We start from the raw sequence: 27,827 nt of genomic DNA on the forward strand, positions 1-27,827 counted from the left end.
GTCTTCTTCGCTGGGCAGTTTGAGTAGGCCATTGTCCTTTCTACTTGCCTTATTTTGACACCTGTGAGTGGAAATACTGTCTAACTGGACACTGGTGGGAGGACTCAAGAGTTTACAATTTAGAACAATGCCATGTAATGTGATGATGAGGGCAATTATTTATAAAGCTCATATCAAGATCCAAAGCGGAAAAGGTGCTTTTAAGTTCAATGCACATATTAAAAGCCTTATTAGCAGTTGGTATCCACTGATGGAATTTCTCTAACAATAACAAGGCACAGTCTACATTCTGGAAAATAAAAATTTAATGCTGAAGATGTTCAAAGTTGACTTGGTGTCTATTCAAAATACCTTCTAATATTGTTTTCATAGGTGTAGAGCATAATAAAATCATTTTTATATTTTATATACATATTATAAACACATGATAATGAATATTACAACTTCACTGTTTTTTAAAAAGCACTTAACCACACCAAGGATTCGAGAGGATAGAAACTTTTGCAAAATCATCAATAAATGATTTTTGTCATTATATGCTTTTCATGTCATGTTTTATTGGGTGAGTTCTCTCTGTCTAGCCCTTTCTAAAAACAAAACCACTTCTAATTACCTTAGCTTTATCAACATGAGAAATTTAACAAAGTTCAAGTAAATGTCAATAACATTTGATCTACTGAATATAAATATTGGTGAACTGAACTAAATAGAGTTGGCTGCTTTTCTTGTTTGCATAATGATCTACTCCTAGGGTTATCATGAGGATCAAATAAGTTAATATATGCAAAGTCTGAAGTATGGGGAGTGCTATGTGAGAGTCAAATAGAAGAAACAGCAAATATGGTAATAGAAAATACAAGGATGCCCGCTTAGCCACTTTTAAGTGATTTCATTAGTCATTTTTTACTAACTGAATTCTTACAAATTTCATTTAAAACATTTTTTTTTAATTATGGTAAAATATACATAAAGTTCACCATTTTAACCATTTAAGTATACAGTTCAGTGGCATTAAGTACCTTCACCCTATGTACTAACATCACTATCTCCAAACCTTTTTTATTTTTCAAAACAGAAACTCTGTAACCATGAAACAATAACTCCTAGGGCCTTCTTCCTCGTGAGCCTGTCAACCATATTTTTCCTTCTGCATCTATCAATCTGACTACTTTAGATATCTCATATAAGTGCAATCATACAGTATTTGTCCTTTTGTGACTGCCTCATTTCACTTAGTACAATGCCCTGAAGGTTCATTCATATTGTAGTTCATGACAGAATTTCCTGAAGAAAATTGCATTTAAGGCTGAATACTATTCCACTATACATATGTACCACATTTTGTCTATCTGCTCATCCACTGATGGGTACTTGGGTTGTTTCAACCTTTTGGCTATCATGAACAATGTTGTTATCAATATGGGTGTACAAATATTTGTTCAATCCTTTCAGTTCTTTTGGGTATATACCCAGAAGTGGAACTGCTGGATTATATGATAATTCTAGTTTTAATTTCTTTATAAACTTCATTTCAAGGTCTGAAATAACAGTGTTTTTGTGTAGAGTTAAATACTGATATTTTATTAAAGATGTTTTATAACAAATACAGAAATACTCAGTTTTTGCAAACTAATACAATTCTATATGCTATAAAGTCTAGTTAATTTTTAAAACATTTGAAATATGTAAAATAGTGAGAGGCAATGATGGATCTACCAAACATTTAATGGTCAGTTTTCACCTTTCCTGCTTCTCAGAGGAAGTATGAGGTTAAGCTGTGGTCATTGGAGAACAGTAACATAGCCTTAGAATATGTTTTATTAAAAAAAAAAAAATCCAAACCCTCTTATCCCAGAGAAAGTTGCTGTTCACAGCTAATCTGAATTCCAGAGTTTTGTTCTCATAATATTGACTTTGGACCAATTTCCTGCTGAAATTGGATAACACAAGCAGTTAGGGATATTTTTGGTGGGTATACTCTAAACAGGTTGAATTAATGAACACTGAGTAAAGCAGATATTTGAACACTTTGCTCAGTGGTTGAGAAGTAAGATACTCTGTAACTCTTGATGACTAAGCTTTTCATGGTAATCCGGGTTTCTGGAACACTTCTGGAGAGTCTGTCTCCAAACTTATGTTTCCTGCTTGCCTCGTAGATCTGGGGTGGGGGCAGGTAGAGTAACCGGCCTATATGAGCACTCCTGGACCCATCCAGGTACCAGCACCAGTGACTGCTGCCTCGCTATAGAAGCTGAAATAGCCCTTTCCAGGCAGAGAAAGGATTTAAAGTCCCATGATCTTGTGAACCAAAATGGGCAGCAAGGGGAAATACATCATCTTTTTTAATTTAAAAAAATTTTATTGAAGTATAGCTGATTTATAATGTGTTAGTTTCAGGTATATGGCAAAGTGATTCAGATATTTTTTCCAGATTATATATATATATACCCACACACATCTTTTCCAGATTCTTTCCCCACAGAGGTTATTACAAAATACTGAGTGGAGTTCCCTGTGCTATACAGTAGGTCCTTGTTGTTTATTTTATATATAGAAATGTGTGTATGTTATTCCTAAATTCCTACTTTATCCCTCTGCTCCCACCTCTCCCCTCTGGCAACCATAAGTTTGTTTTCTATGTCTGTGAATCTGTTTCTGTTTTGTAAGTAAGTTCAAGTGTGGGAAATAGATCATATTAATGTAATGTCATTCAGTTCAGTTCAGTCACTCAGTCTTGTCTGACTCTTTGTGACCCCATGAATCGTAACACGCCAGGCCTTCCTGTCCATCACCAACTCCCAGAGTTTACCCAAACTCATGTCCACCGAGTTGGTGATGCCATCCAGCCATCTCATCCTCTGTCATCCCCTTCTCCTCCTGCCCCCAATCCCTCCCAGCATCAGAGTCTTTTCCAATGAGTCAACTCTTCACATGAGGTGGCCAAAGTATTGGAGTATCAGCTTCAGCATCAGTCCTTCCAATGAACACCCAGGACTGATCTCCTTTAGGATGGACTGGTTGGATCTTCTTGCAGTCCAAGGGACTCTCAAGAGTCTTCTCCAACACCACAGTTCAAAAGCATCAGTTCTTTGGCACTCAGCTTTCTTCACAGTCCAACTTTCACATCCATACATGACCACTGGAAAAACCATAGCCTTGACTAGATGGACCTTTGTTGGCAAAGTAATGTCTCTGCTTTTCAATATGCTATCTAGGTTGGTCATAACTTTCCTTCCAAGGAGTAGGCATCTTTCAATTTCATGGCTGCAATCACCATCTGCAGTGATTTTGGAGCCCCCTTATTTTATTTTAAATGCTTCACACAAATTGTTTCTTTAAAATCATACTCTAGCAACAAACAAATCAGTTAAGCTATCAGTGGAAACCCAATCAATATATCACAGGAGGCTGTTCTTGCTCCTAGCCAGAAGTGTTTGCCAGAAAAAGCCTGGCATGATGAATTAGGAAGCCCAGTTATACATTAATTTGGCAATTCTTTTCTGTGTTGTTCTATATATCTTAATAAGATGTGTTGTGCGCACTTAGCAATGGGTGTATGCATCCAGTTCTAGGTGGAAAAACACCTAGGGTTTCAAAGTATTTTGAAAATATGTGATATGCAATCAATGTGTGTATTTTCACTGCTAATTTGATGGCAGAAAAATACTGGACCTGGGCTCTGGAGTCAAATCAAAGTTCCACCACTTACTGTGTTGCCAAGGACAATGAACAATTATTAATAAGGCTCAGTTTCTTCATCTATTTAATGGGGAGAATAATTGCATCTCCCACAAGGTTTGGGGCTAAAGTCCATGGGGTTGCAAAGAGTTGGACATGACTGAATGACTGATCACACAAGGTTTGTTGGTAAGGCTAAATGCTATGATGAATAGAAAGTGTTAGCTCAGTGCTTGGTATGAAGTAATTGTTGACTTATATTATTATTTTTATCCCCTGCTTTTTGTAGTAAAACAGGGATGGGAAAGCACTGTGACTTTTCTACCTATGCAATTCCATTGGAATCAAGTTTCTTTTTCTTTTAAGGACAACTACCTATTTTGGGTGGCAGGTAGATGCATAAGAAAATAGACTCGCTTGGATTCTTTTTTTTCTTTTCTTGCATAAATGTGAGATATTCCTTCTCATTCTGGCAAACACCTAGAACAGTTTCTCCATTAAGGACAGAGATGCCTTGAGTCTTCCAGAAAGCTAGACTTTTGAGCTAATCCGAGCCTATTTCCCATCTCTGAAAAGATGTCCTCCATGTAACCATGATGACACTTTATGTAAACGGAAAAGGAGAAAGAAAGTCGCATGTCTACCTGAGCACCGGACCCCTTGGGCAATGAGCCCCCACATGAAGTTGGCACAGTATTCACACCAGTGAGGGCCTCGGAACGTATGGACCTGTAAGCCAAAATGAAGAAAAGTGTCAGAAAATTCAGTCACTCAGAGGCAGGTGGCCTTGAACATGAATGACACCAAGAAACAAATGCCTGGTGTGGGAGTAAGCTTCCCTCGCTGGGCTTTTTCTTTCCAGTGATGTTGAGTTGCAAACAGACCTGGAGAAAACAGATGCACTTTGATTTCTGAAAATTCTCCACTGAGCCTCATGCCCCAAGCTAGAGCCAAAAAGGAATGTGGAGAAATGGTAAAATTACAGGGCCATGCCATCAGCTATGGAACGAGACACTCACTACCCCTAAAAAGCACTACATGGACAAACAGAAGATAGCCTGAGCTGGTCGCTACAACCTGCATTTAGTTCAGCGAGTTCTGGAAGGCAGAACTCAGTTACTGTGGCATTTTGACCAAAGTTGTCCTATCCAGTGAAGTAGGAAATGGCAACCTACTCCAGTATTCTTGCCTGGAAAATTCCATGGACTGAGGAGCCTGGCAGGCTACTGTCCAGTCCAGAGGGCTGCAGAGTCAGAAGCGACTTCGCACGCACGCATGCATAGGATAATTACAAGGTTCAAAGGCTTTAAGTCACTTCCAGAAGATGGCTGGATGGCATCACTGACTCAATGGACATGAGTCTGAGCAAACTCCGGGAGTTAGTGAAGGACAGGGAAGCCTAGTGTGCTGCAGTTCATGCGGTTACAAAGAGTCAGACACAACATAGTTGAACAACAACAACAAGAAAAGTCTTTAAAAAAAGGTAGAGGAGACGTCCCTGGTGGTTCAGTGGTTATGAGTCTGTGTTTTCAATGCAAGGGGCATAGGTTCGATCCCTGGTCAGGGAACTAAGATCTTGCATGCCACATGGCGTGGCTAGAGAAAAACAAAGGAGGGAGTTGACTCTGAAAATGAAGGCCACCCCGTGTAGCTTCTGAGTGTGTAAGTTAAAAGTTCCTTCTGATTGGCCAGATTGCCAGACTCACTGGTTGGTGCCCAACTCAGTTGTTAAATATTTTGAAAAAATCATGATGTAAAGATGATCTTATTTCTAATTATTTATGTACAACCTCCTGTGACAGGACTATATATTAAGTCATGATTTAAAACAAAAACAGAACAAAACAAAAATATATGTTCTCTGGCACCAGTAAGCATCAAGAAACATAGTCAGGGGATGCCTTGAAAGCAAATACGGCTCTGGTTAAGCCAGAAACCATCACAGGCAGTCTATCTGGGGGCACATATATCAATGTGAAGAGGTTTGGAATTTTTACAAAATTAAAATATTATGAGACTGTATGGTTTCTATAGGACTTTTAAAGTTTTAAACCTCCATTAACAGATAAAAGACATGCAGACAATATTATTATTATTTGTTTTTAGAGACTGGGAGGCCTGAACAGGCCTATATAGTCAAGATGACAACTATAGTCACAATTTGCGAAGATGCTCATCAGAGCTCTACTTCAGAAAAAAATAGCATCACTTAGAGATCTTCATTTACGTACATATGCTAGTAATTGGGTGTATATAAAGTGACAAACAAAACAGATTTGGTTCCCTCCTAATGGCACTTACAGATTTGTCAGGGCAGAGAAAGTGATCAATTAGCCAATCAAAAAGAGAAACTTCTGACCATAGTTTTATGCAATAAAACTATGTTATAATAGTCTTTTGGTATTGCAGTTTATCACATGCAAACTCTCCCGCATTATACTATTTCTGCTTTGAAACATGATAGGGGAAAAGAAAAACCTCTCAGAATTGTTTTGACTAAAATGGAGAATAGTGCTGCAAGGAAATGACACCAAGATACGACAAAGCACCCCTTGTTGGAATGCAGAGACTCTATCTGAGGGAGCGCTTGCATTCTCTCGGAGCCAAAATACACGATTCATCGAGAGGCCCACTCACATGAAACGTGGTTCTAAAAGAATTCCTCAGGAAAGTGTCCTACTGAAAGCTGAACAGTTTACAAATTAAGCAATCAAAGGCTTCTTAATATTTTAGCAGAGATGCTCTAAGGCACCAGTCCTTTTTGGCACCAGGGACCAGTTTCGTGGAAGACAATGTTTCCCCAGACTCACAGGGGATGGTTCCAAGATGACTCAAGTGTGTTACACTTATTGTGCATTTTATTTCTATTATTATTATGTCAGCTTCACCTCAGATCATCAGGCATTAGATCCTGGAGGTGAGGACTCCTGCTGCTTAATTAAAGCAACAATGTTGATTGCACATATACTGTTGAAATTGCAAGCTTGATAAAATAATATGTAAAATAATATATCTCAAGAAGAAAGAAAAGGGAAAAAAGGCGTGGAAAAGAAGGCCCCTGTGTTATCCAAGACAGTCAGGAAGTCCTCTTTTGAAAGGCTGACCTCAAATTGCTTGAAGGAAGAGAAGAAGCCAGTCTGGTGGGGGCTTTGAAGGGAGCATTTCAGGCAGAAGGAGTCTCTGGAGGCCCTACAGGAGCAAAACAGCATGGTGTGACTGAAGAGTTAGAAGGTCAGGGTGGCCAGAACACCAGAGGGAAGTGGGGAGGGGCTGGGATGAGGCTGAAAGTAGGACAGCACCTTGAAGGCTTTCTTAGCGAGTGTGGATTTGGTTGTGATCAAGTACAACAGGAAGTTCCTGGAGGACTTCAAGTAGGATGATGATTTTTTAAAAAAAGATGTTCTGACCACTGTGTTGAAAATGGAAGGGAGAGTATTAATAGTAGAAATGATTCAGCAACTAGGTAGTAGTGTTCAGTTGAGAAACGATAGAGGCCATGACCAGGATGTTGGAGGTAGATATGGGAAGTGAATGGATTTGAGATCTATTTTGAAGTTAGCATTTAAAGGACTTGATTGTAGAATAAACGTGGGTCTTTGAAGGAAAGGGTAATCAAGAGTGACTCCTAGATTCTCATTTTAGAAAGCAGGCAGATAGTGATGCCACTTGCTGAGATATGGAAGACATTGTTTTGGGAGAAATTCAAGACTTCAGTTTTGAGCAGTGAAAGGTTAAATGCTGCTGAGATTCCAAATGATAGAATTCAGCAGGAATTTACATCGAATTCAATAGCTCACAGGAGGAGGAACTGGAGGTCTACATCTGGCCATCCTTGACAAATATATGGTATGTAAAATTGTGTGAATGGGGAAAATAAAACCTCTTAGAGATAGTAGAAAATGAAGAAAATAGAGCCCAACCCCAAGCCCTTGATGCACCAGCATTTGGAGAGAACCAAAAGAGAAAAGTGGTTTAGAAGTCAAGAGGTGAAGCGTGTTTTAGGGAAGGAGTGGCCAATTCCAGGTTGAATGCAGGAAAGAGGTCCAGTCAATTGGGGGTTCAACTGTGACTCAGACACATGGAAGTCACTGGCAACCTTGACAAAAGAAGTCTCTGGATCACTGAGGGCAGAAGTCATTCTTGAGGGAACTAGGAGGATAACTGGGAGGCATGGAAGGAGAGAGATGTAGAGGCAAATTCATCAAGAAGTTTGGCTGTGATGTCCAGCAGAGCAACAAGAGAGCTCCAGGGAAGTAAGGAATGGGCCCTGGGAGGACTTTTAAAAAATAAAAGACGGGAGACATTCAGTTCAGTTCAGTTCAGTTCAGTCACTCAGTCATGTCCAGCTCTTTGCAATCCCATTGATTGCAGCACAACAGGCTTCCCTGTCCATCACCAACTCCCTGAGCTTACTTAAACTCATGTCCATTCAGTCAGTGATGCCTTCCAACCATCTCATCCTCTGTTGTCTCTTCCACCTTCTGCCTTCAATCTTTCCCAGCATCAGGGTCTTTTCAAAAGAGTCAGTTCTTCACCTCAGGTCGCCAAAGTATTTGAGTTTCAGTTTCAGCATCAGTTGTTTCAGTGAATATTCAGGACTGATTTTCTTTAGGATAGACTGATTAGATCTCCTTGCAGTCCAAGGGACCCTCAAGAGTCTTCTCCAACACCACAGTTCAAAAGCATCAGTTCTTTGGTGCTCAGCTTTCTTTATAGTCCAACTCTAACATCCATACATGACCACAGGAAAAACCATAGCTTTGACTAGACAGACCTTTGTTGGCAAAGTAATGTCTCTGCTTTTTAAGATGCTGTCTAGGTTGGTCATAACTTTCCTTCCAAGGAGCAAGTGTCTTTTAATTTCATGGCTGCAGTCACCATCTACAGTGATTTTGGAGCACCCCAAAATAAAGTTTCTCTGTTTCCATTGTTCCCCATCTATTTGCCATGAAGTGATGGGACCAGATGCAATGATCTTAATTTTCTGACTGTTGAGTTTTAAGCCAACATTTTCACTCTCCTCTTTCACTTTCATCAAGAGGCTGTTTAGTTCTTCTTCACTTTCTGCCATAAGTGTGGTGTCATCTGCATATCTGAGGTTATTGATATTTTTCCCAGCAATCTTGATTCCAGCTTGTGCTTCATCCAGTCCAGCATTTCTCATGATGTACTCTTCATATAACTTAAATAAGCAGAGCAACAAATATACAGCTTTGACATACTCCTTTCCCAATTTGGAACCAGGCTGTTGTTCCATGTCCAGTTCTAACTGTTGCTTCTTGACCTGCATACAGATTTCTCAGGAGGCAGATGAGGTGGTCTGGTATTTCCAACTCTTTAAGAATTTTCCACAGGTTGTTGTGATCCATACAGTTAAAGGCTTTGGCATAGTCAATAAAGCAGAAGTAAATGTATTTCTGGAACTCTCTTGCTTTTTCTGATCCAACAGATGTAGGCAATTTGATCTCTGATTCCTCTGCCTTTTCTAAATCCAGCTTGAACATCTGGAAGGTCATGGTTCATGTACTGCTGAAGCCTGGCTTGGAGAATTTTGAGCATTACTTCACTAGTGTGTGAGATGAGTGCAATCCTGTGGTAGTTTGAGCATTCTTTGGCATTGCCTTTCTTTGGGATTGGAATGAAAACTGACCTTTTCCAGTCCTGTGGCCACTGCTGAGTTTTCCAAATTTGCTGGCATATTGAGTGCAGCACTTTCACAGCATCATCTTTTAGGATTTGAAATAGCTCAACTGGTATTCCATCATCTCCATTAGCTTTGTTCTTAGTGATGCTTCCTAAGGCCCACTTGACTTTGAGAGACATTTGAATATATTAGTTTGTCAATGAGATTGATATGATAGGTAGAAGAGATTGGAGATGCAGAAAGGAAAGAAGCAAAAGAGGGATGATCCTAAAAAGCTGAGAGATGATGGGATTAAGGACATACATTTAAGCAACATTCAAAAAGAGAAACAGTTGATATCTTTCCAGAATTCCTAAGAGACACAAAATCTTCAGGTTAAAAAAACCTAACTGAGTCTCAAAACTGATGAATAAAAAATAATGTAGATCTATACAGATGCGAGTGGAAGTGCAGAACACTAAACAGACAAGCAAAATCCTCAAAAACAGGTTACCTGTGAAAGGACAGCAATTAGGATGAAAACAGAATTCTCCTTGGCAAAAAGAGAAAAGTAAATTACAGAGTCATTTCATCAAAGTCCTCAGAGAAGATTACTGTCAACCTAACTTCCATATACAGCCAATTACTATTCAAAAGCAAGGATGAAATAAAGATATTTTCAGACAAATGCCAAGAGTTTCCACTCACAGATCCTCACTCGAAGATATACCTAGGGATTATATTATTCTGTAAGAAGCACATTGAACCTAGTGGGAAAGGACAGGATTCAAGAAGCCACGGTAAGCAAGAAAACTGGGAAACACGGGCCAATATAATCAAGCCTCTCCATAAAAACAATAACAAGATGACTAATTTCAGAGGACTTAAAAACAGGTTGAAAAAAATGACATGGAAGATTCAAACAGTAAAACAAATAAAAAAGGTTATTGTAGAATATAATGATATAGAACGAAAAATTTTCAAAAGGATTAAAAAAACTAAAAGGTGATTTTTTAAAAAGTTTTACAAAATAGCCAAACGTTAGGGAATTGATCAAGATAAAAGGCACAAACAATAAAGGGGAGGACATAATTGCTGATGCTGTAATGATGTAAAACAAAACCTTGAGAACTTTCTACCCACAAAATTAAAAGTTATGTGAAATGGATAATTTATTAGAGAATATAAATTATCAAAATTGACTCAAAATAATATAAAAAACCTAAATTCACTTATACCTATTAAATAATTAAATCTAATAGCCACTGATTCCAAATAATCTTGTTAGATTTAACCAACTTTTAAAAAAACAATTTCTAGCCAATACAGACTATTACAGAGGAAAAAAAAAAAAGTTTCACAGTTCACTTAATGAAGCTAGTCTTGATTCAAAAGCCATACAAGAATAACACATAAAAGAAAATTATACATCTATTCAATTATGAACATAAATGTAAAAATCCTTTAAAAATCCTACTGAATGTAGCATTATGTTTAAATGTCATGACCAAGGGAGGGCTTATTTCAGGGATTTAAGGTAGTTGACGTATTATTAGAATTCAGAAGAATAACAGAGAGAAAACAAAAAATCATTTTAAAAATTAGAATATCAACAGTTAACAAAATTCAATACCTGTTCATAGTAATAGCACTTAGCATACTAGGAAAAGAGGGAACTTCTAAAAATGGTTGATTAAAGATGTCTATGATATGCACATGACAAACATCACATTTAAAGATAAAACATCAGAATAATTTCCTTAAGAGTCAGCAGAAAGATAAGGCTGCATGCTATAGAAGCTTCTCTTGGGCATTATCCTGCTGAGTTTTAGCCAGCGTACTAAAACAAGACAAAGAAATATACCATATGTAATTGGAAGAAAGAACAAAGCTATCACGTTTACTTAATATAAGAGCAATAACAAGAAATCAGTACATATCAACAGTTTCTCATTTTGTTAAATCATAAAAATTAAAGACTCCATTCACAGCATCAGGAATAATCTAAAATAATTATAAAATAATTAATAACATAAGTAAGGAGACACTCTATATTCATGTATGACAATGCTCAATACTATAAATATATCAATTATTTTCCAAATGAAGCTTTAAATCCAATGCAGTTTCAACAAAGTTTTCATAATGCTTTCCCCCAAATTGACAAGATGACCCTACAACCTACATGGAAGAATAGAACAGAAAGAAATAGCCATGATAATTTTGAATAAGTAAAAGAATGTAAGAAAATATATTCAACTATATTTTGAGACTTCCATAGTTAAAAAAAGTAAAGCATCATGCAGTATAAACAAACCAGTGGAACAGAGAGGAAATGACAGAAACCAAATTACACATATATGGAGACTTGGCATTTCTCAGAAATGGCATTACACATTAGTAGGGGAAGGATGTCAGAGAGAGGAACTATTTCCCAGTTCATCCACCTATTTACCCACTCATTATTCACTCATTTATTTGATACTTAACTGCTGATTGCCTACTTTGAACCTGGTACTGTACTAGTCCTCAGAAATACAAAGTAAAAATAGATCAGAGGAACAGAGACCTTCCTGCACTCAAGGGTTTCACCTACCAGAATAATCAGGCAACATAAATAAGTATCTTGTGGTAGTATACTGTGCGAGAGTAATAAATTCTTCCTGAGAAGGCTGGGGAAAATGATACTTGAATCAGATTTTGAAGGATGGATAGGAGCTCACTAGACTGGGCTGATGGGACACTGATGATGTTGACTAGGGAGGCAGATAACTTGGGGAGAACATTCCAAGAAGAGGAAACAGCACAACTAAAGGCCAGTGAAGGTGTTTGACTTTTTAAAGGCATTCTTTTCTTGTAGGTCATGCAAGAAAAAAAAAGGGGAGTGAAAAATTCCTATCTGGAACACCTCCCATAGCTGAAGAAATCGCATGGGAAATAACTACACACCTGAGGGTAAAAATAAAAATGCAATATTTAGGAACTGGGAGAGTAGCTATTATATAGTGTTTACTATCCATTGATAAGATGGAAACTAGTTGACTGAATGCTTCAGGAAGTCCAGGACACGCTAATCATAGCTTTTCTAAAATTTTTGCCATATTTAAAAAATAATTATTCAACAACATCCTTTCTCATCAAGGATGTATCCCCACTGTCTTCTGTCCCATTTCTTCAGCCAAACAAATGCAGGCAAGCACTTCTGAATGGCAAATAGCTCCATTTATTGTCCCCACAAATACACATTCCCCAGAAATCGGCAAGATGGCGACAGAAGGGAATGTAAAGTTAGTTAAACATTATTTTAGGCCCACTGCCTAATTTCCTCTTTTTGATGGGCTGTTGTTTATTTTCATGGCAGATAGATTGTTCAGTTTTCTTTTGGGTTCACAAGAACAATCTCTAGACAGTAGGCTGTATGTAAATGCTGAGAGTACGCTCTCTGGAGTCTTCTAATTTAGGATTGAATTATGATTTTTATTCTCCCATTGAAATGTCCCATATCTTGAAAAGTCAGTGATCAGCTTTTTCCATTCTCTGAACGATATTGATTTTCAAGAATATCTTTTCAGAAAAAAAGAATATTTTGCAAACTTTAGGGCAGTAACTAAAATACCCTAGACAGGAAGAAAATACCCCAGACAGGAAGAATGTCTGTCCAAGACTATTATACTAGGCCTGGTCTGCCTGGAATTCAAAAACCACACCAAACAGAAAAAGATGATATTCTAGGAGATAAGGTCTGTTTGACAAATAGCCCAGGAATAGCCACCCAGTAAAAACAAGAGCAAGGAGAGTTGTCAAGAAAAATCTCAGGCGTTTAGTGAGTATCCCCCGACTTGGCTCTTTCTCAATGAGCAGGATGTTATTTGTCTCATATCTGCTGAATCTGGAAAACAGTATACCCTGGTGATTCATAACAAGTCTGTTTTGATGGGTCAGTATAGACACCGCCCAAGTGTATAACTAGCTCAGCCCAGTTGTAGACCGTAAGAAACAGAAAGTGCTATTCATGATGTGCTACAGTTGAGAAATTTTGCTTTTCCTTATCGGTACACATCAGAGTCTCTCAACCTTGGCTCTACTGACATTTGGGGCTGGTAAGTCTTCATGCACTGGCAGGTGGTCAACAGCATCCCTGGCCTTTACCTAATAGATGCCAGTAGCAACCCCTCAGTTAGACCAACCACAGATGTCTCCAGATAGTGCCACATATGCTCTTGGGGATAAAGTAACCCTAATAGAGAGTTGTGGGTACAGACTAAAACCATATCACCTCAGTGTGTCATTTTTCTTACTTATAACTTTATTCTTATACTTTTATTTGAAAAGGACCAATGTATCAAAGGCAGTTTTTTCCTAACTGCTTTATATGCATAGTAGAGGGGGCTGGGAGACTAAAGTCACTTCTGGCTACAAGTTAAGTCTCTGAACCTGGGGCTCTTCTAGTTGAGCTTTTGCCCCAGAGTTCCCTGGGGCTGGAGGACAGGCAGCTTGTCCATGGTCAGTTACCCAGACGGTCAGCAGCACTTGCCTCCCACTCTCAGCCGAGGGTTTTTCCTATAACCAACTGCATTTCCCATCATCCTATGACACTGAACTTATATGAGAAATTAGGTGGAACTTTGGACTTTTCCCTCTTGCACTATCAGATGAAATACTGGCCTGGAAGTGAACCTTTTCAGATGCAGGAAAATAGCCAAGGGGAATCACTGGGGCTGGGACCAAAGACTCTGGGTTTTCCTGCAAGGTCAGCTGAGCAGATGCGGGGGCACAGCTGGGTTTCTCCACCACTGGGCCCCCAGGTGCATCCATTCAGCAGCTGTTCTAATACACTTAAAACAGGATTTTCAATTCTAAAACATTGATTGTTGCCACAAAGCTTTTGGGCAGTCTCCCCATTGATGTAGTGAGATATCCTTGTGCCTGCTGACTTCCTCTCGGGTTGATGAAGGCATCGGCACCCACATCCTTTGACACTTTTCTGCTCAAAGCCTACCGGGTCCCCCATTGTCTGTCGACTGCAAGTTTTTTTCAGCCTTGGCCCTGCGGACATTGGGGCCAATAACCCTCTGGGGTGGGGACGGTCCTGGCCCTTGTAGGATGTTTAGCAGCATCTCTGGCTTCTGCTAGACTCCAGTCATGAGAATGAGAAACGTCTCCAGACTCTGCCAGATGTCCCCTGGGAGCACACTGCCTTGTTTCAGAACCACCTAGCAAAGAAAGAGCTCACATTCTTGTGCCACCACCATCTTTCTGATACCTGGCAGTGCCTGGCACATACTTGGCCCTCAGTCTGTATTTGCTGAATTAAAAAAAAAAAGTGTCTAAATAGTTACCTCTTCTTAGTACATTTAGTCATTTACGATAGTCTCTTTGAATGATACGTTCTTGGCCTAAAACAAACTCAATATAAAATTAATAACAACCAAGCATTTTATATGGGCCAGACTTGTTAATAAATAATTTAAAATAGTAGAACATCTTGGCCAAGCCACTTCCCTGGTGTGGGGCCTAAGCAAGGAGTCTCTGTTGGGTTTGCTGTCAAAGACTATTTTCTTTGCAGCAGGCTCTGCTGGTTTATAAAGGATTTACAATGACAGTATCCCAATATTTACATAAAATCGTGTCAAGGAGGTATAAGATGAGGTTTAAGTTAGACTCTGCCAGGCAGAGAGAGCACTCACCTATGTGAGAACCTTGTCCAAAAACTTTTTCCTCAACTTGGTCAAAATCCCATGAATGAAATTCCATTGGGAAAAGGCATTATGCTGCTGGTCTCAAAAGGACTATTTAAAACATGACTACTGGCACTTTCCTGGTGGTCCAGTGGTTAAGACTTAACCTTCCAACGCAAGGGGTGCAGGTTCAGTACCACACACCTCATAGCCAAAAGTCCAAAACATAAATCAGAAGTAATATTGTAACAAAAATTCAATGAAGACTTTAAAATATATACTTAAAAATATAAAATAAATCAAAACAGATTACTAGATTAAATAAGCTGTCATTTTCAAGAACAAGCCCTTTTAAAACCAAGCATCTACTACCTGTAAAGTAATAGTAAATCTTGGTGAATCACAGAAGAAAGGGTTTCCATGCAACCTACCAGGTTGGTTTGACAGGTGCTATTTCATATGAATCATAATGTGTAGCCTATTTGTAGAATGCAAAGCCTGGCGATGAACTGGGGAAGGAGAAGCTAAGATCTAGAAACTAAGGCTGGTAGGTCTTAACAGGGTGGTTCCATGAAGTGATTCGGCAGACAGGAACAACAGGAGGCAGGCAAGAACTAATCCAGGGTAAAGGGTGGAGAGTTTGCCAGACACAAACCTCATTTACTTTGCAGGTTTGCTGAAGGCTAGTCCTATTAATAGCTCCAAAATGGCACAAGAGCAATGGGTATACTTTACAAAAGATGGAGCCAAAAGTGTAGGTGACAAGGCTAACTTGTGCTGCAGAGCACCTAGGCTGTCAGACAATAATATTAAATAATAACATCGAGGCTCAGGACAGCTTCATGACTTCCTTCAAGCAGAACCCAATGGAATGAGTTGGACTGTGTTATGAAACTTGAAGTGGAATTCTTCAAAACAAGGAGGAGAGGATTAGAGCTGACATCTCCAGGCCCTCTACCTGGAAGGATTCCTTTCTTTCACATATAACCTGGATACCACCCATCCTCCAGACATCCTAGAGCCCCATTCATGTATTTACACAGGGGTGAGGGGGTTGACCTCCATGGCCAAAGTTACCTGAGCAAAGCAGACACTTGGTCCAAGTCAGGCAGAATTGGGATTTTGTGGTTGGTCTTTGTAATACATAAACCAGAGAGTTATCATCAGCGATACTGTGCAGACTATATAGATTAAGATGTTTTTGTGCAGGAAGAGAATAATGAAGCTGATATCCAGAGAGTAGAAAGCAATGAAGGGATGGGAAGGGAGAAGGAGAGAAAGGAAGGAAGAGAGGGAAGGAGAGGGCAGAGAAACTGAGCCCACGTATACCCCTAGTTCCTGCTTCCTCCTTGCCTAGTTCTAAACAGTGCCTGGGGGCTCTATGAGACTTGCCTATTTCACTTAAGATGGTATCCAGGGGTTCTAAAAATTATAATGGCCAGACAATTGTAGGAAGTAGATGGAAAGTAAAAGTTGCTCAGTCATGTCTGACTCTTTGCGACCCCATGGACTACACAGTCCATGGAATTCTCCAGGCCAGAATACTGGAGTGGGTAGCCTTTCCCTTCTCCAGGGGATCTTCCCAACCCAGGAATCGAACCGGGGTCTCCTGCATTGCAGGCGGATTTTTTACCAGCTGAGCCAAAAAGGAAGTCCAAGAATACTGGAGTGAGTAGCCTATCCCTTTTCCAGAGGACCTTCACCCAGGAATTGAACTGGGGTCTCCTGCATCTCAGGCAAATTCTTTACCAACTGAGCTATCAGGGAAGCTCTAGGAAGTAGTTTAAAATGAGGCAGCTTCATAGCCTTCTTGGAGCAGAAGCCATATTTTCTTCATAAAGTCTAGTATTTCCAAGCCTTGTTTTATATTCAAGGTGATGAAGCTTGACTTCCCTTTGAATTGTTCCTTCCAGACTTGCTTCTGCCAAAACAGCCTTTTCTGATTATAAAACGAAACAAAATTCACAACTGTTTCTGAAGCCATTGTCTGCCTGTGACAAAGTGCAGGTGCAAAATCCAACAGAAGCGGGACCGGGACAGTCGATGGGCCCCTGCACACCCATGAGAACACACGGCAGGCAAAACACTGGGGAGAGAGAGCTGGCACATTTTATGAAATCAGCAAGGATGAGGAAAAGAGGGTCTTGCATGTGGAAAGCAAAAGTGGCTAGTTCCAAAGCAAATGATCACTCCACTGATGAAAATGTGGAAACTGAGGACAGAGATAGAAACCATCAAGGAGGCACAAAACCCAAACAGGGAGGCGGTAATGCACCACATCCTAGATGGGTGTCCCAGCCGTGGCACCAGGACACACTCTCAGCCTTCTGACCTTCTCGTCCCGGTGCCCAGAGTCTTAGGAGTGGGAGGTATGTTTAGAAGGCGTGTGCTGCTTGAGCACGCATATACGCACAGTGTACCATGGGAATAGGATGCTCGCTGGTGCAGCCTCATCTGTGGAGTGTGGGACAGAAAAGGGTAAGGCGGATAACTGTTTAACTTAAATCCAGACAAGGCCACTTTTGAGAGGCACCACACAGGAAGCTGGGACAGCAAGAATAATCCTGGGCACGTGTGCAAGATCCCGGGTAGCTGGCACGGCTAGATCCTCTGACCACATGGGGAGCTGGCCTGACATGCCTGGATCCAGCCTCTGTCTCCCCGGCACAGGTGGTGACCCTGGCATGGACCGCTGCCTACTACCTGAAGGGACTGGAACACAACTAACATGAGCCTTGAATGAAAGCAAACTCTGGGGCAGGAAGTGAGGAAGGAAACTGCAGGCTTAGGCGATCAGGGTGGGGAGATACTTGCCACACATGCTCTCCACATATTCACTGACAGCCCACTCTGGGCCAGGCCCTGATCAAGACACTGGGGTTTCTGCAGAAAGTAAAACAGACAAAATCTCTGTCTCTACCCCTTTCCCCCCACCCAGGAAGGTGTTTCTCTCTGATAAGCGGAAAACACATCAATGCATGTGTACTATGTCAGCTGGTGTTCAGTGATAGGGATGAAAGTAAAGTTGGCAGAGGGCTAGGAAAGGGATGGACAGGGGACAGAAGGGAATGAAGGGCAGATGGACAGGCAGGACTAGGGGAGGCGGGGGAACGCAGGTGAGGTTGGGGTGGGGTGGTCTGCTCTCCAATGTTTAGAACTTTTTGGACCTCTGCTCTCCATCCATATTCCATATAGGGAGAAAAGATGTCCCTCAAGTGGCCTGGGTGGAGAGAGCTTTCGGAAGGAGGGAGTGATGTGCACACACAGGCAGCCTTGGGAGGCCAAGAGCATAAGCCACCTGAGAGGAAGAGGGCCCATGGATCAGCAGCCTGTGGCCATCCAATCCACCCCAGCTGACTCTCCAGATGTGCAGCGAGCACTTCTGTCTCCTGGATCCTCTCTTTCCTGCACCCTGTTCGCCCCTGGCTCATTTCTGACTCCGAAGTTCTGATTCATGTCTTTGCACTGCTCTTTCAGTTTTTAATTACATCTCAGTGACCAGGGAAGAAGAAAGAGATGGTAAAAAAAAAAAAAAGTAAGAGGGACAAGAAGAAGTGAAGGTAGAAAGTAAGAAATACAGAGCCAGCGACACACCAAAATGCAAGGAATATGAGAGATGCAAAAAGATGAACAATAAAATAATAATAGAAGGCAAGCTTACTGGGTACCAATGACCTTCAGTAATTCACAAGTATTCTTTTTGATTTATTTATTTTAATTGGAGGCTAATTACAATATTGTGGTGGTTTTTGCCATACATTGACATGAATCAGCCATGGGGGTACATGTGTCCCCATCCTCAACACCCCTCCCAGTTCCCTTCCCATCCCATCCCTCAGGGTTGTCGCAGTGTACCAGAAGTGCCCTGTTTGAGTGCCCTGTTTCATGCATCTTAAACCTTATGGCACTCCCATTTTACAGATGAGGAAACTGAAGCTCAGAGAATTAAGCTACTTGCCAAAGAGCATGTTGTGGCCAGTGGCACCAAGCTGGCCACAGTTACCTCATTGTTGCGCTAGGTGGCAAAAGAAAGACAGTTATCCAGGCTGATGGGGTTGAGGGGTTCTTGAAGGTTTCAGAGCTCAGCCACAAGGTGTTCTTAGGGCAGACCCTCTAAAACAGAGCTATTCTACCTACTAGAGAGTGCCTCTTTCAGTCCAGGAGATAAACAGAGATGCAGACATAAAACATGTTAAATAACAGAATGCTTTCTCTGTTTATCAGCTTTCATTGTAGAGAGGAGCCTATTAATTTCATCATTCCTCCAACAAATACTCTTAGTTTCTAATATGTATAAGTAATCCTGAGAATTTGACATTTAAACCAGCCACAAGGGCATTTGTATACATGTTGAAAAGTATATAATTACTGCATGAAATGAGGAGCAACTTTAATTTGCTTCCAAAAGGTTTTGTTTCCAGAGCAGAATTTCAGTTTTTCCCAGACATGCTTTGTTTGGAAATCAAGGGCAGTAGATATGCCCTCAGGAGCACTGATGGGAGTCTTCTCAAAGAACGGAGTGGGAAGGGTTCCGACCTCAACCAGGTCAGGAGTATCTAGCCATTGCTGTTTTTAAAAACTGTTATTATTGAGACGTCCCTGGTGGTACAGTGGTTAAGACTCCATGCTGCCAATGCAGGGGGAATGGGGGAACCAAGATGCTACATGGCAAGGCCAAAATACAAAGAAATTGCAATTCTTGCATTATTTTTTAAAATTTGAAGTACAGTTGATTTACAAAGAAAGATGTCTTAGTTTCAGGTGTATGGCAAAGTGATTTTTTTCATTATAGGTTATCTATTCATTGCTTGTGATGAAGCTCCTGGGGAGAGTGAGGAAAGGGCTTTTCATTCAGGGAATAGTCCTGATGGGGGCAAAAAACATCTTGCTCCGAAGTGAGGCATCAATATCTGCAGGCAGATTCAAGGCTCTGGTAGGAGGCCTCTCGATGAGAGTGCAGACAAGGCCTAGTAAAGCTTATTTGTTGATAAGCATGAGAAGGTGATTACTTGTTCTTTTTAAACATTTACTTTATGCCAGACACATAATATCCTCAAATAATAACCCAACTTACAAATCAAGACAGTTTCAGAACAAAGCCTACTAGAAATGAATATAAATAAAAACTTACTGCAAAATTAAGATATAAAACAGATTCCAGGCAGATGTCAGGGGCCTTTGATAAGCACTTTCTTTCTTTGGTTAGGTCATGTTACTAAAACCTTACTGCTCTATTTATAGCAGGGACCTGCTTTTAGAATGTTCTTCTAAAGACCATGCAGAGTAGGGGTGGGGGGTGAGGAGAGGGCTGAACGAGGATAAAAGGGGCCAGGAGTGACAGAGGGAGCCACCCCCTCCTGCCCCAGCCTCTCATTCTTAAGGACAGTGGCACGAGCAGTACCATTGAAAGCCACAATCAACTGACACAGCACTCAGGGTCTGCTATGTCTCAAAGATGGCTATTTAAAACACGGAAGAGAAACGGTCCTGTCTGGCTTGCATTCCCCCCTGACAACTCATCTGTCCTCTGCTTTCTTTTCTCTCAATAGCAGTAAGTTAGAAAAGATATTGTCAATAGATACAGACTTTTTAAACAAACATTTAAAAAGCTGTTAGTGTTTTTCAGTAATAATTAACATAGATCATGTTAGCAACAGAACTACTTGAGAAGATAAGGTTCAACTATCCTTTTGGTTTAAATGTTTTTATGTCCCATGCAGAGATCTAAGATGAAAAAAAGACTGAAATTATTTTTGAAGTACCAATCAACTAAATACACTTGTGTGTTCTTCACACAAACTCAGACGCAGTATCTACAGAGGAAAGCTATTCCATGCAAACATATATTGCAATAGGGCAAAAGTCCAGCTGGATCTTAAAGCCAAAAGAATCAGAATTTTCAAAAGGGAGGAAAAAAAAAAAGGCAAGTCCAAGATCCATCCTCCCATTCATGGTAGTGCAAATACAGGAGGCAAAGGATCAGGAATTTCTGCCAAAAGTCAGAAAAACACTTTCTTAAAATTAAAAAAAATTAGGGTAAAGATAGAAGAGAGGAAAAAGAAAAAAAAAAACATAAATTAGACCTGTCACTATTCAGTGATGCCCCAAATTAGAATTGTCACTACTCAGTGGTGGGAGAAATAACAAGAGCCTTGGCATGGATAAGGACCTATCTAATGCAATTATTCACTCTCATGCTAAATCCAGAGGGCTGGATAACTCTATGCCTCAGTTCAATTATAGCATGCAAATGTCTGAGCTCCTTGCTTTCTAAAAACAGAAGCAGGGCAAACAGACCAAACGAACACAAATGTATATTTAATAGACACACATCTGTCTGTATGAAGGGTAGGAAAGCAACAGAATGAACTAGGTTTTCCTGGTCACTTCTGACAAATGGTTCTCCAGTTCCAAAAGTTTCTTGGGCTACGGACCCTAAAGGAAAAGAATTTTTAAAAAAGAATACAATTTACATTTAGCTGCTCATGTCTTTTCTTCCTAGATCCTTCATCTCGATTCTCTCCAACTTCCACACGGTCAGCCCCTGTGCTGGTGTAAAACCTCTAACTCTGTCCTGTCTCTCCTGCACTCAAGGGCATCTCAAACCAGGCAATTTGGCATCAGAACCTCCTCCTGGCCCTTCTTGGAAAACACATCAGGTCAAAGGAAACAGGCCATAATTTTCTGAAGGCAGGCCGTTTCTCCAAGTGCTAGTCTGAAATGAAGATAGTGGTATTTCCAGTTTATAAATACACATGGGAAAATCCACTTAACCCCCCGCCAGCTCTTTCTATCTTTTTGTTTGGTCTGGTGAGCAAGACCAAGGCTGGGACCAGAAGGAGCTTGGCAAGGCTGCCAGGGCGCCCTCTGCACCTCAAGCACAAACAAAAGCTACTGGATGGTATCTCCCGTCATCATTTGCTTTCACAGCTGTCTACACATAAACCCAAAGAGTTAGCATCCCTGAAAACAAAAGACAAAACACAAAATGTGAAACGGGCAACTGTTTCCACTTGTTCACAGATAACAATATTCTTTACTGCTACTCCGAGTGGAAAAGTACTGCTTGATATTCCCCAGATGACCTCTAAATGCCAAAGATTGGGCATGCTCTGTTTTTCTTTCACTGGACATGGGAATGTGGAGAGGAAATGGGCCGAATTCATTAGAACTCAGTTAACATACATAGAGGTGTTTCTGAACATTAGCATCAAGCAAACTGCTTTCTGAAACCTCCCGTTTGATTTGATTCAGAGCAAGTAACTCAATGTGGAAAGCAGAAAATCTGCCGTCTGGTGACTTTACCAAAGCCCAGACAGAAACCATGGCCTGGAGCTCTCCACCTGCCCTTTTATAACAGAAGAAAGCATGCAGAGGTTCGCTTACCTTAAAGTTGTGTGTCTTCTCATAGTTGAAGTGGTTGTCGTTGTGTGTGAGGGCAGCCCTTCGGACCAGGGAGGAGATCTGTGGACAGGCAAAGAGTTTGAGAGGGGGCCAGAGAAAGGCGCCTTTGACTCCCACCTTCACCCCCAATGCCACGGCCAGCAGCTCCTGGCGTTTTCTGCCTGGCTTAGGCTTCCGAACCACAGCACACTTCTTCTCATTCTCCAGCCACAGTTCCTCGGAGAACATAGTGACCGGACCCCAGATCTTTCTGGTTTCCTCTGCGGAGCCTGAGCAGTGCAGCGCCGTCAGATTTTTTGAACTGCGGCTAATGTTAGGCAGCAGATTCGAGGCAGCTGCGTACTGTCTGCAGAGGCCTGGGGCATGTGACCTGGAAGGGCCCGTTTGAGTGATGGAGAGGGCTCTGCATCTGAATAAGGACAGGCCTGTTTTGTTCTGTGTTATTTCTTAAGGCCGACGTGTGCCTGGAACAATAGCACACATTCATGAGCGCAGCAGCCCCCAGAAGCTGTATCCAGTCAGCCCCTGAGGAATCAATGGAGGAGGCAGGGGCTGGCAGCTTTATTCCTCTTGCCACAGCGCATTGCAAAGGAGAGACCTCAAATACTTGCTAGCATATTTCACACACACACACACACACACACACACACCCAACCAACCAACTCTGATCTTCAAAGCCTGAGGCTGTATCCAATTATTCTGGGGCTCTGAACCCCATTCTGGGCTGAATTCCAGCAGATTAAACCTTTAAACCCTAATGACTGTTTAATCATATAGGGGATAAAGCCTGCGTCTCTTAAAAAAAAAAATCTGCCCCAGCACTTGAAAGCTTAATTTTTATTCTTATGCTTACATTAAATTAGAACAGTCTGACTACTGAATGGGGCATACAAGAACTGTATATAGCGTTTCAACTCTGGGATCTACAGTTACAAGTTTAAAATAAGAGAGAGGATGTCTTGCCCCAGGATACCCCCATCACATCCCCCACCCACCACAAACAACCCCTCCCATACAAAGAAGGCAGTATTCCTTAACTAAAACTAAAACATCATAGTTTTTTTTTCTTTTAAATAAAACATTTTCAATGTTAATTCTGTTAGTATCCAAGCTAATGCCCTCCTGGCTCATAAAAGCATCATCTGTTTGATGGTCTCTCTCGGGACCCTGGTTTTCTGGTTCCAGGTCTCTGCATTAATAGAAGTGAGGAAATCATTATCTGTTAATGAGTACTCCTAATCTGTTGGCAAAGTTTAATGCAGCTAATGCCAGACAATAAAATCAATGCTTTTGGAACTGGAAAGCAAGAACGTGGATGGCTGGACCATGATGCAGATGGGACTGTCCGTGAATTTCATCCCATCCTCTATGTGGCCCCACGTTCCAGCCCTTCCAAGCAGCCATGGGGAGAGTAACAAAACATCAATCTTTTCCTTGTGTAATTCTTTATTCCTGGCAATTAAATTCCAACTTGGTTCAGATGTCCTGCCTCTCATTTCACCTCCTTTTAACTTCTGATAATAATAACAATCAATTTTTATATTGGGCTTTTGAACACATTAGCTTGTTAAGCCAGACAAGATTCAGAATGTGTTAAGTGCACTGACTCATTTAATCTGCAGCTCATGTATATGCAAAATAAGACTTTTATTTCCATTTTGCGGATGAGGAGATTAAGAGATATTTCAAGGACATGTAACTAGTTTAGGCAGCAGAGTCAGGACTAGAACCCGAAACATCTGCACTCAGCACCTGTGTTCAGAAGCCCATACCCTAGCACTGAGGTAGGCAGTGCAGTGCTGCGTCGTCCACTGAGTCTTGGCCAAATGCTTTATCTGAAATATTGGTCAAGTCTGCGCCCTCCTTACCATTCTTGTCCCACAATAACTCAGAGCCTAGATCTCTGTCCAGTCTACCTTACACACAGCTACCCAACAGGCTTCTTAGTCCATTCCACCTTTGCTCAGAAATGTCAGTGATCCCCGCCCCCACCCCCGGCTTGACTGCATCCTTGTACTGTGGGTTTTACATGAGCTCCTCTCAACCTATCTATCTTATCTATTTCCCTATACTCCCCACCACAAATCCTACAAAACTTCTTCTCTGACACACTCAACTGTCCACCTTGGTAGCTTGCTCTGTCTTTTAGCATTTTCTAGCACTATTTCCATATTTACATATTCACCAACCTTCACATTCTAACTCAAATACCTCCCTCTCCAAAAAGACTTCTCCAAACTCCCCAATGGAGGCAAACACTGCTTTGGAATCCATAGTGTTTTTCTCACATTTTTCTCATTGCACTTAATCACTTTCTCTCTTAGAGCGATTTATAACAGGTCTTAGAGTCTGCCATATTGAGAATCCACTGTGATACATTTTATGTCTGGTTCACTTTTTTTTTTCCTCCTACAAGAGTGTCTAATAGGATTCCTTTAGTAGGTGTTAAAGAAGCTGTCAGAAAGCACCTATACATGTAGGAAACCAGAATAAAGGAGGAAGGTATGCAAAAGTGGCTGCATGGAGTGGGTCTCTTGCCCCATCCTTCACCATGCTTTAGCTTCCAAGGGTGTAAACCCCCAGGGGTCTGCCCTCCTGATGGTCTCCACCAGATTCCTTAGCCCTCCTTCCTGTTGCCCAATCCTAGAGGACATCTGCCACACACAGGGATTGAGTGAAGGTCTGGCATGCCTTTAACGGTCTTCTAGTCCTTAGCCTAAAGGCAAAAAGCCATAGAGGAAGAATAAGGGTCCCTTCTCTAAACTTCCTAGCTAGCAAATCAAGACAGAGCTTTTGACAGCAAGTCATTCTGTGTGAGCACATATTCTGTGATCCGAATTAGAATAATTATATGGTGACATGGCTTTAGAATCTGAATAAAATAACTCTTTCAATGGAAAGTGGGCAAAAGGGGTCTCCTTTACCTTTTGGTGTGTGAATGGTTGAATACAAGCTTTAACATTTTTCTCATGTCTGTGCTTTTACTCTTAACAAGTACTTTTTATTTCTATTTGTGACAGGGATTTCTTTTTCAGATATTTGTTCAATAGAATTTACCCAAACACAAGATACATTCAGGCATGTAAACAGACACTGTTCACTTAAGATGCATCTTTATAGGGAACTGTTAAGGTTGGCAGTTGAGCAAACATTATTCTGAGAAGTGTGGATGGCCCCAGGTCACCCTCATATTAAAGGAAAAATGCTTACAAAAGTCACTTGGTAAAAACTTGCCTCTTAAACAGCCCCGCTACACAGAGTTCTTATCCAAGCTCCTCCAGGACCGTGGCTGGGTCTCTTCTATATCCCTACAAAGTCTAACACATGTGCTCTAATATACAGAGACAGGCTGGCCGTCTTTTTCTGACAAAAATTTCTATCTGACCTATTTTCATTTATATATTTATAAGAGAAAGTGCATGTGCCTACAACCTCTTTAAATCAGGGATTGTCCGGCTTCCCTGGCGGTCAAGATGCCGCACTTCCGATGCAGGGGGCGGAGGTTCAATCCCTATTGTCAGCCTTGGAACCACTGAAATTTGGGGTTGGATAATTCTTTGTTGTGGGGGCTGTCCTGTGCATCGTACAATGTTTAGCAGCACCCCTGGCGCTACCCACTAGATGCCAGTTGCACCCCTCAATTGTGATATCACAAATCTCTCCAGACCGCCACATTCCTCCTCTGAGGAGAAACGGCCCCCAGTTGAGAATACAGGGGTTAGATTAATAACAAACATTCACAGCATACTTTCTCTGTGTCAGGTATTTAATATACTAAGCACTCTGCATGCGCACATGCTCAGTTGCTCAGTCATGTCCGACTCTTGTAATCCCATGGACTGTAGCCTTCCAGGCTCCTCTGTCCATGGGATTCTCCAGACAAGAATACTGGAGTGGGCTGCATTTTGTTTCTCCAGGGGGTCTTCCTGACCCAGGGGCTGAAGCCACATCTCCTGCACTGGCAGGCAGGTTCTTTACCACTGAGCCACCTGGGCCCTTCTAAACACTTTGTATAAATCGGCTTAAGTTTTATAACCCTCTGAGGTAGGTACTGTTATAATTACTTCCACTTTACAGATGAGAAAATGGGAACTGAGCATTTAAGTGATTTGCTCAAGGTCACACAGCTGATAAGTGGTAAAGCTGAGATTAGAACCTAGGCACAATGCCTAGGTCTATGCTATTTTTTGGTTGTTTTTGTTCCCCAAAATCAGTTTATTTTTTATTGTGATAAAATCAGCATAACAGCAGATCTATCACTTTAACAATTTAAAAGTATAATTCAGCAATTCAGTGGCACTACATACATTCACAATGTCCTGCAAACATTACCACTATCTAGTTCCAGAACATTTCCATCATTCAAAATGAAATCTTTTACCCAATTAAGCAGTCACTCACCATTCCCTTCTCCCTCCGGCCACCACTAATCTGCTTTTTCTATGGATCTGTCTATTCTGAATACTTGATATAAAAAAATATGCAATCTGTCACCTTTTGTGTCTGACTTCTTACTTTTTATTGCTCAATAGTAATCCATTGCATGCCTTACTATGGATGGTCCACATATTGTTTATCCATTCTCCAGGGGATGTACATGTGGGCTGTTTTCACCTTTTGGCTACTGTGACTACTGCTGCTAAGAATATTCGTGAACAGGTTTTTTGTTTGAACACCTGTGCCAGTTCTTTTGGGTATAACACTAAATCTATGCTTTTAACCACCCTCTAAACTGCCTCTCATCAAAATATTGTTCACATTTTGAAATATTCAGAGGCTAAAATGCCAGAATTACTCTCTTCCCCATAGTTAACTTGTTAACAACTCCCAGGACTGGTGTGGCCTGGTCTGGTTTCACTGAGGAGACTTGTGTGCTCACTGGGGCCTCTGCTGAAGCAGACAGGACTTAAGATACTTCTGTTAGTAGGTGGGGCTATAAATAAACGGTGAAATAAGCTCACCACTTCCCTTTTCCTTTTTTATAAATAAGGGCTGGGATTCTATTTTCTGTGTATGGCCTCTCACTGCTCTTTGTCTCCGTGATGAGGATCTTGCACCCAAGGAGGCGTCAGGTAGCCAGAAGGCAGTGGAAGTCTGTCAGATGAAGACGAAGAAGAATGAGGCACTGGGCAGGAAGACAAGGGGAACGAAGCGCACTGGGGCGCATGTGCATGTAACACGCTCAGGGATGGCGGGAGAAAGGGGAAGCCTTTCCCTCTGCTCTGACTTTAGTAATCGAGCATCGTAAAAACACAGGGATCCCAGAAGCTCATTTAATCAAAGGTCCCTTCTCCACCTGGCTTCAGGCAGACCTGCATCTTGGCCTCTGGGGACCACAACATTCTGCCTTTTTAGTACCAATTTCTAGAAAAGTTGATTTATGTCAATCTGTAGTTCTTCCATAGGCGCTGAGTAAGTTTCTTTCTTTTTTTTTTTTTTTTTTT

At 41.1% G+C, this 27,827-nt stretch overlaps 1 protein-coding gene across 1 annotated transcript in view; it reads right to left on the reverse strand.

The window, feature by feature from the left end:
* Positions 1-27,827, reverse strand: part of CHN2 (chimerin 2) — a 341,136-nt gene that overhangs the window by 18,658 nt on the left and 294,651 nt on the right. Inside the window, exons 7-8 of the mRNA XM_040259709.1 lie at positions 22,366-22,443; positions 4,323-4,407 (exon numbers count right to left, since the gene is read on the reverse strand). Coding sequence (XP_040115643.1) covers positions 4,323-4,407; positions 22,366-22,443 — 163 coding nt within the window. The remainder of the gene's footprint in view (positions 1-4,322; positions 4,408-22,365; positions 22,444-27,827) is intronic.

Source organism: Oryx dammah, unplaced genomic scaffold (assembly GCF_014754425.2).
Source record: "Oryx dammah isolate SB20612 unplaced genomic scaffold, SCBI_Odam_1.1 HiC_scaffold_18, whole genome shotgun sequence".
In the NCBI taxonomy this organism is placed as follows: Eukaryota; Metazoa; Chordata; class Mammalia; order Artiodactyla; family Bovidae; genus Oryx; species Oryx dammah.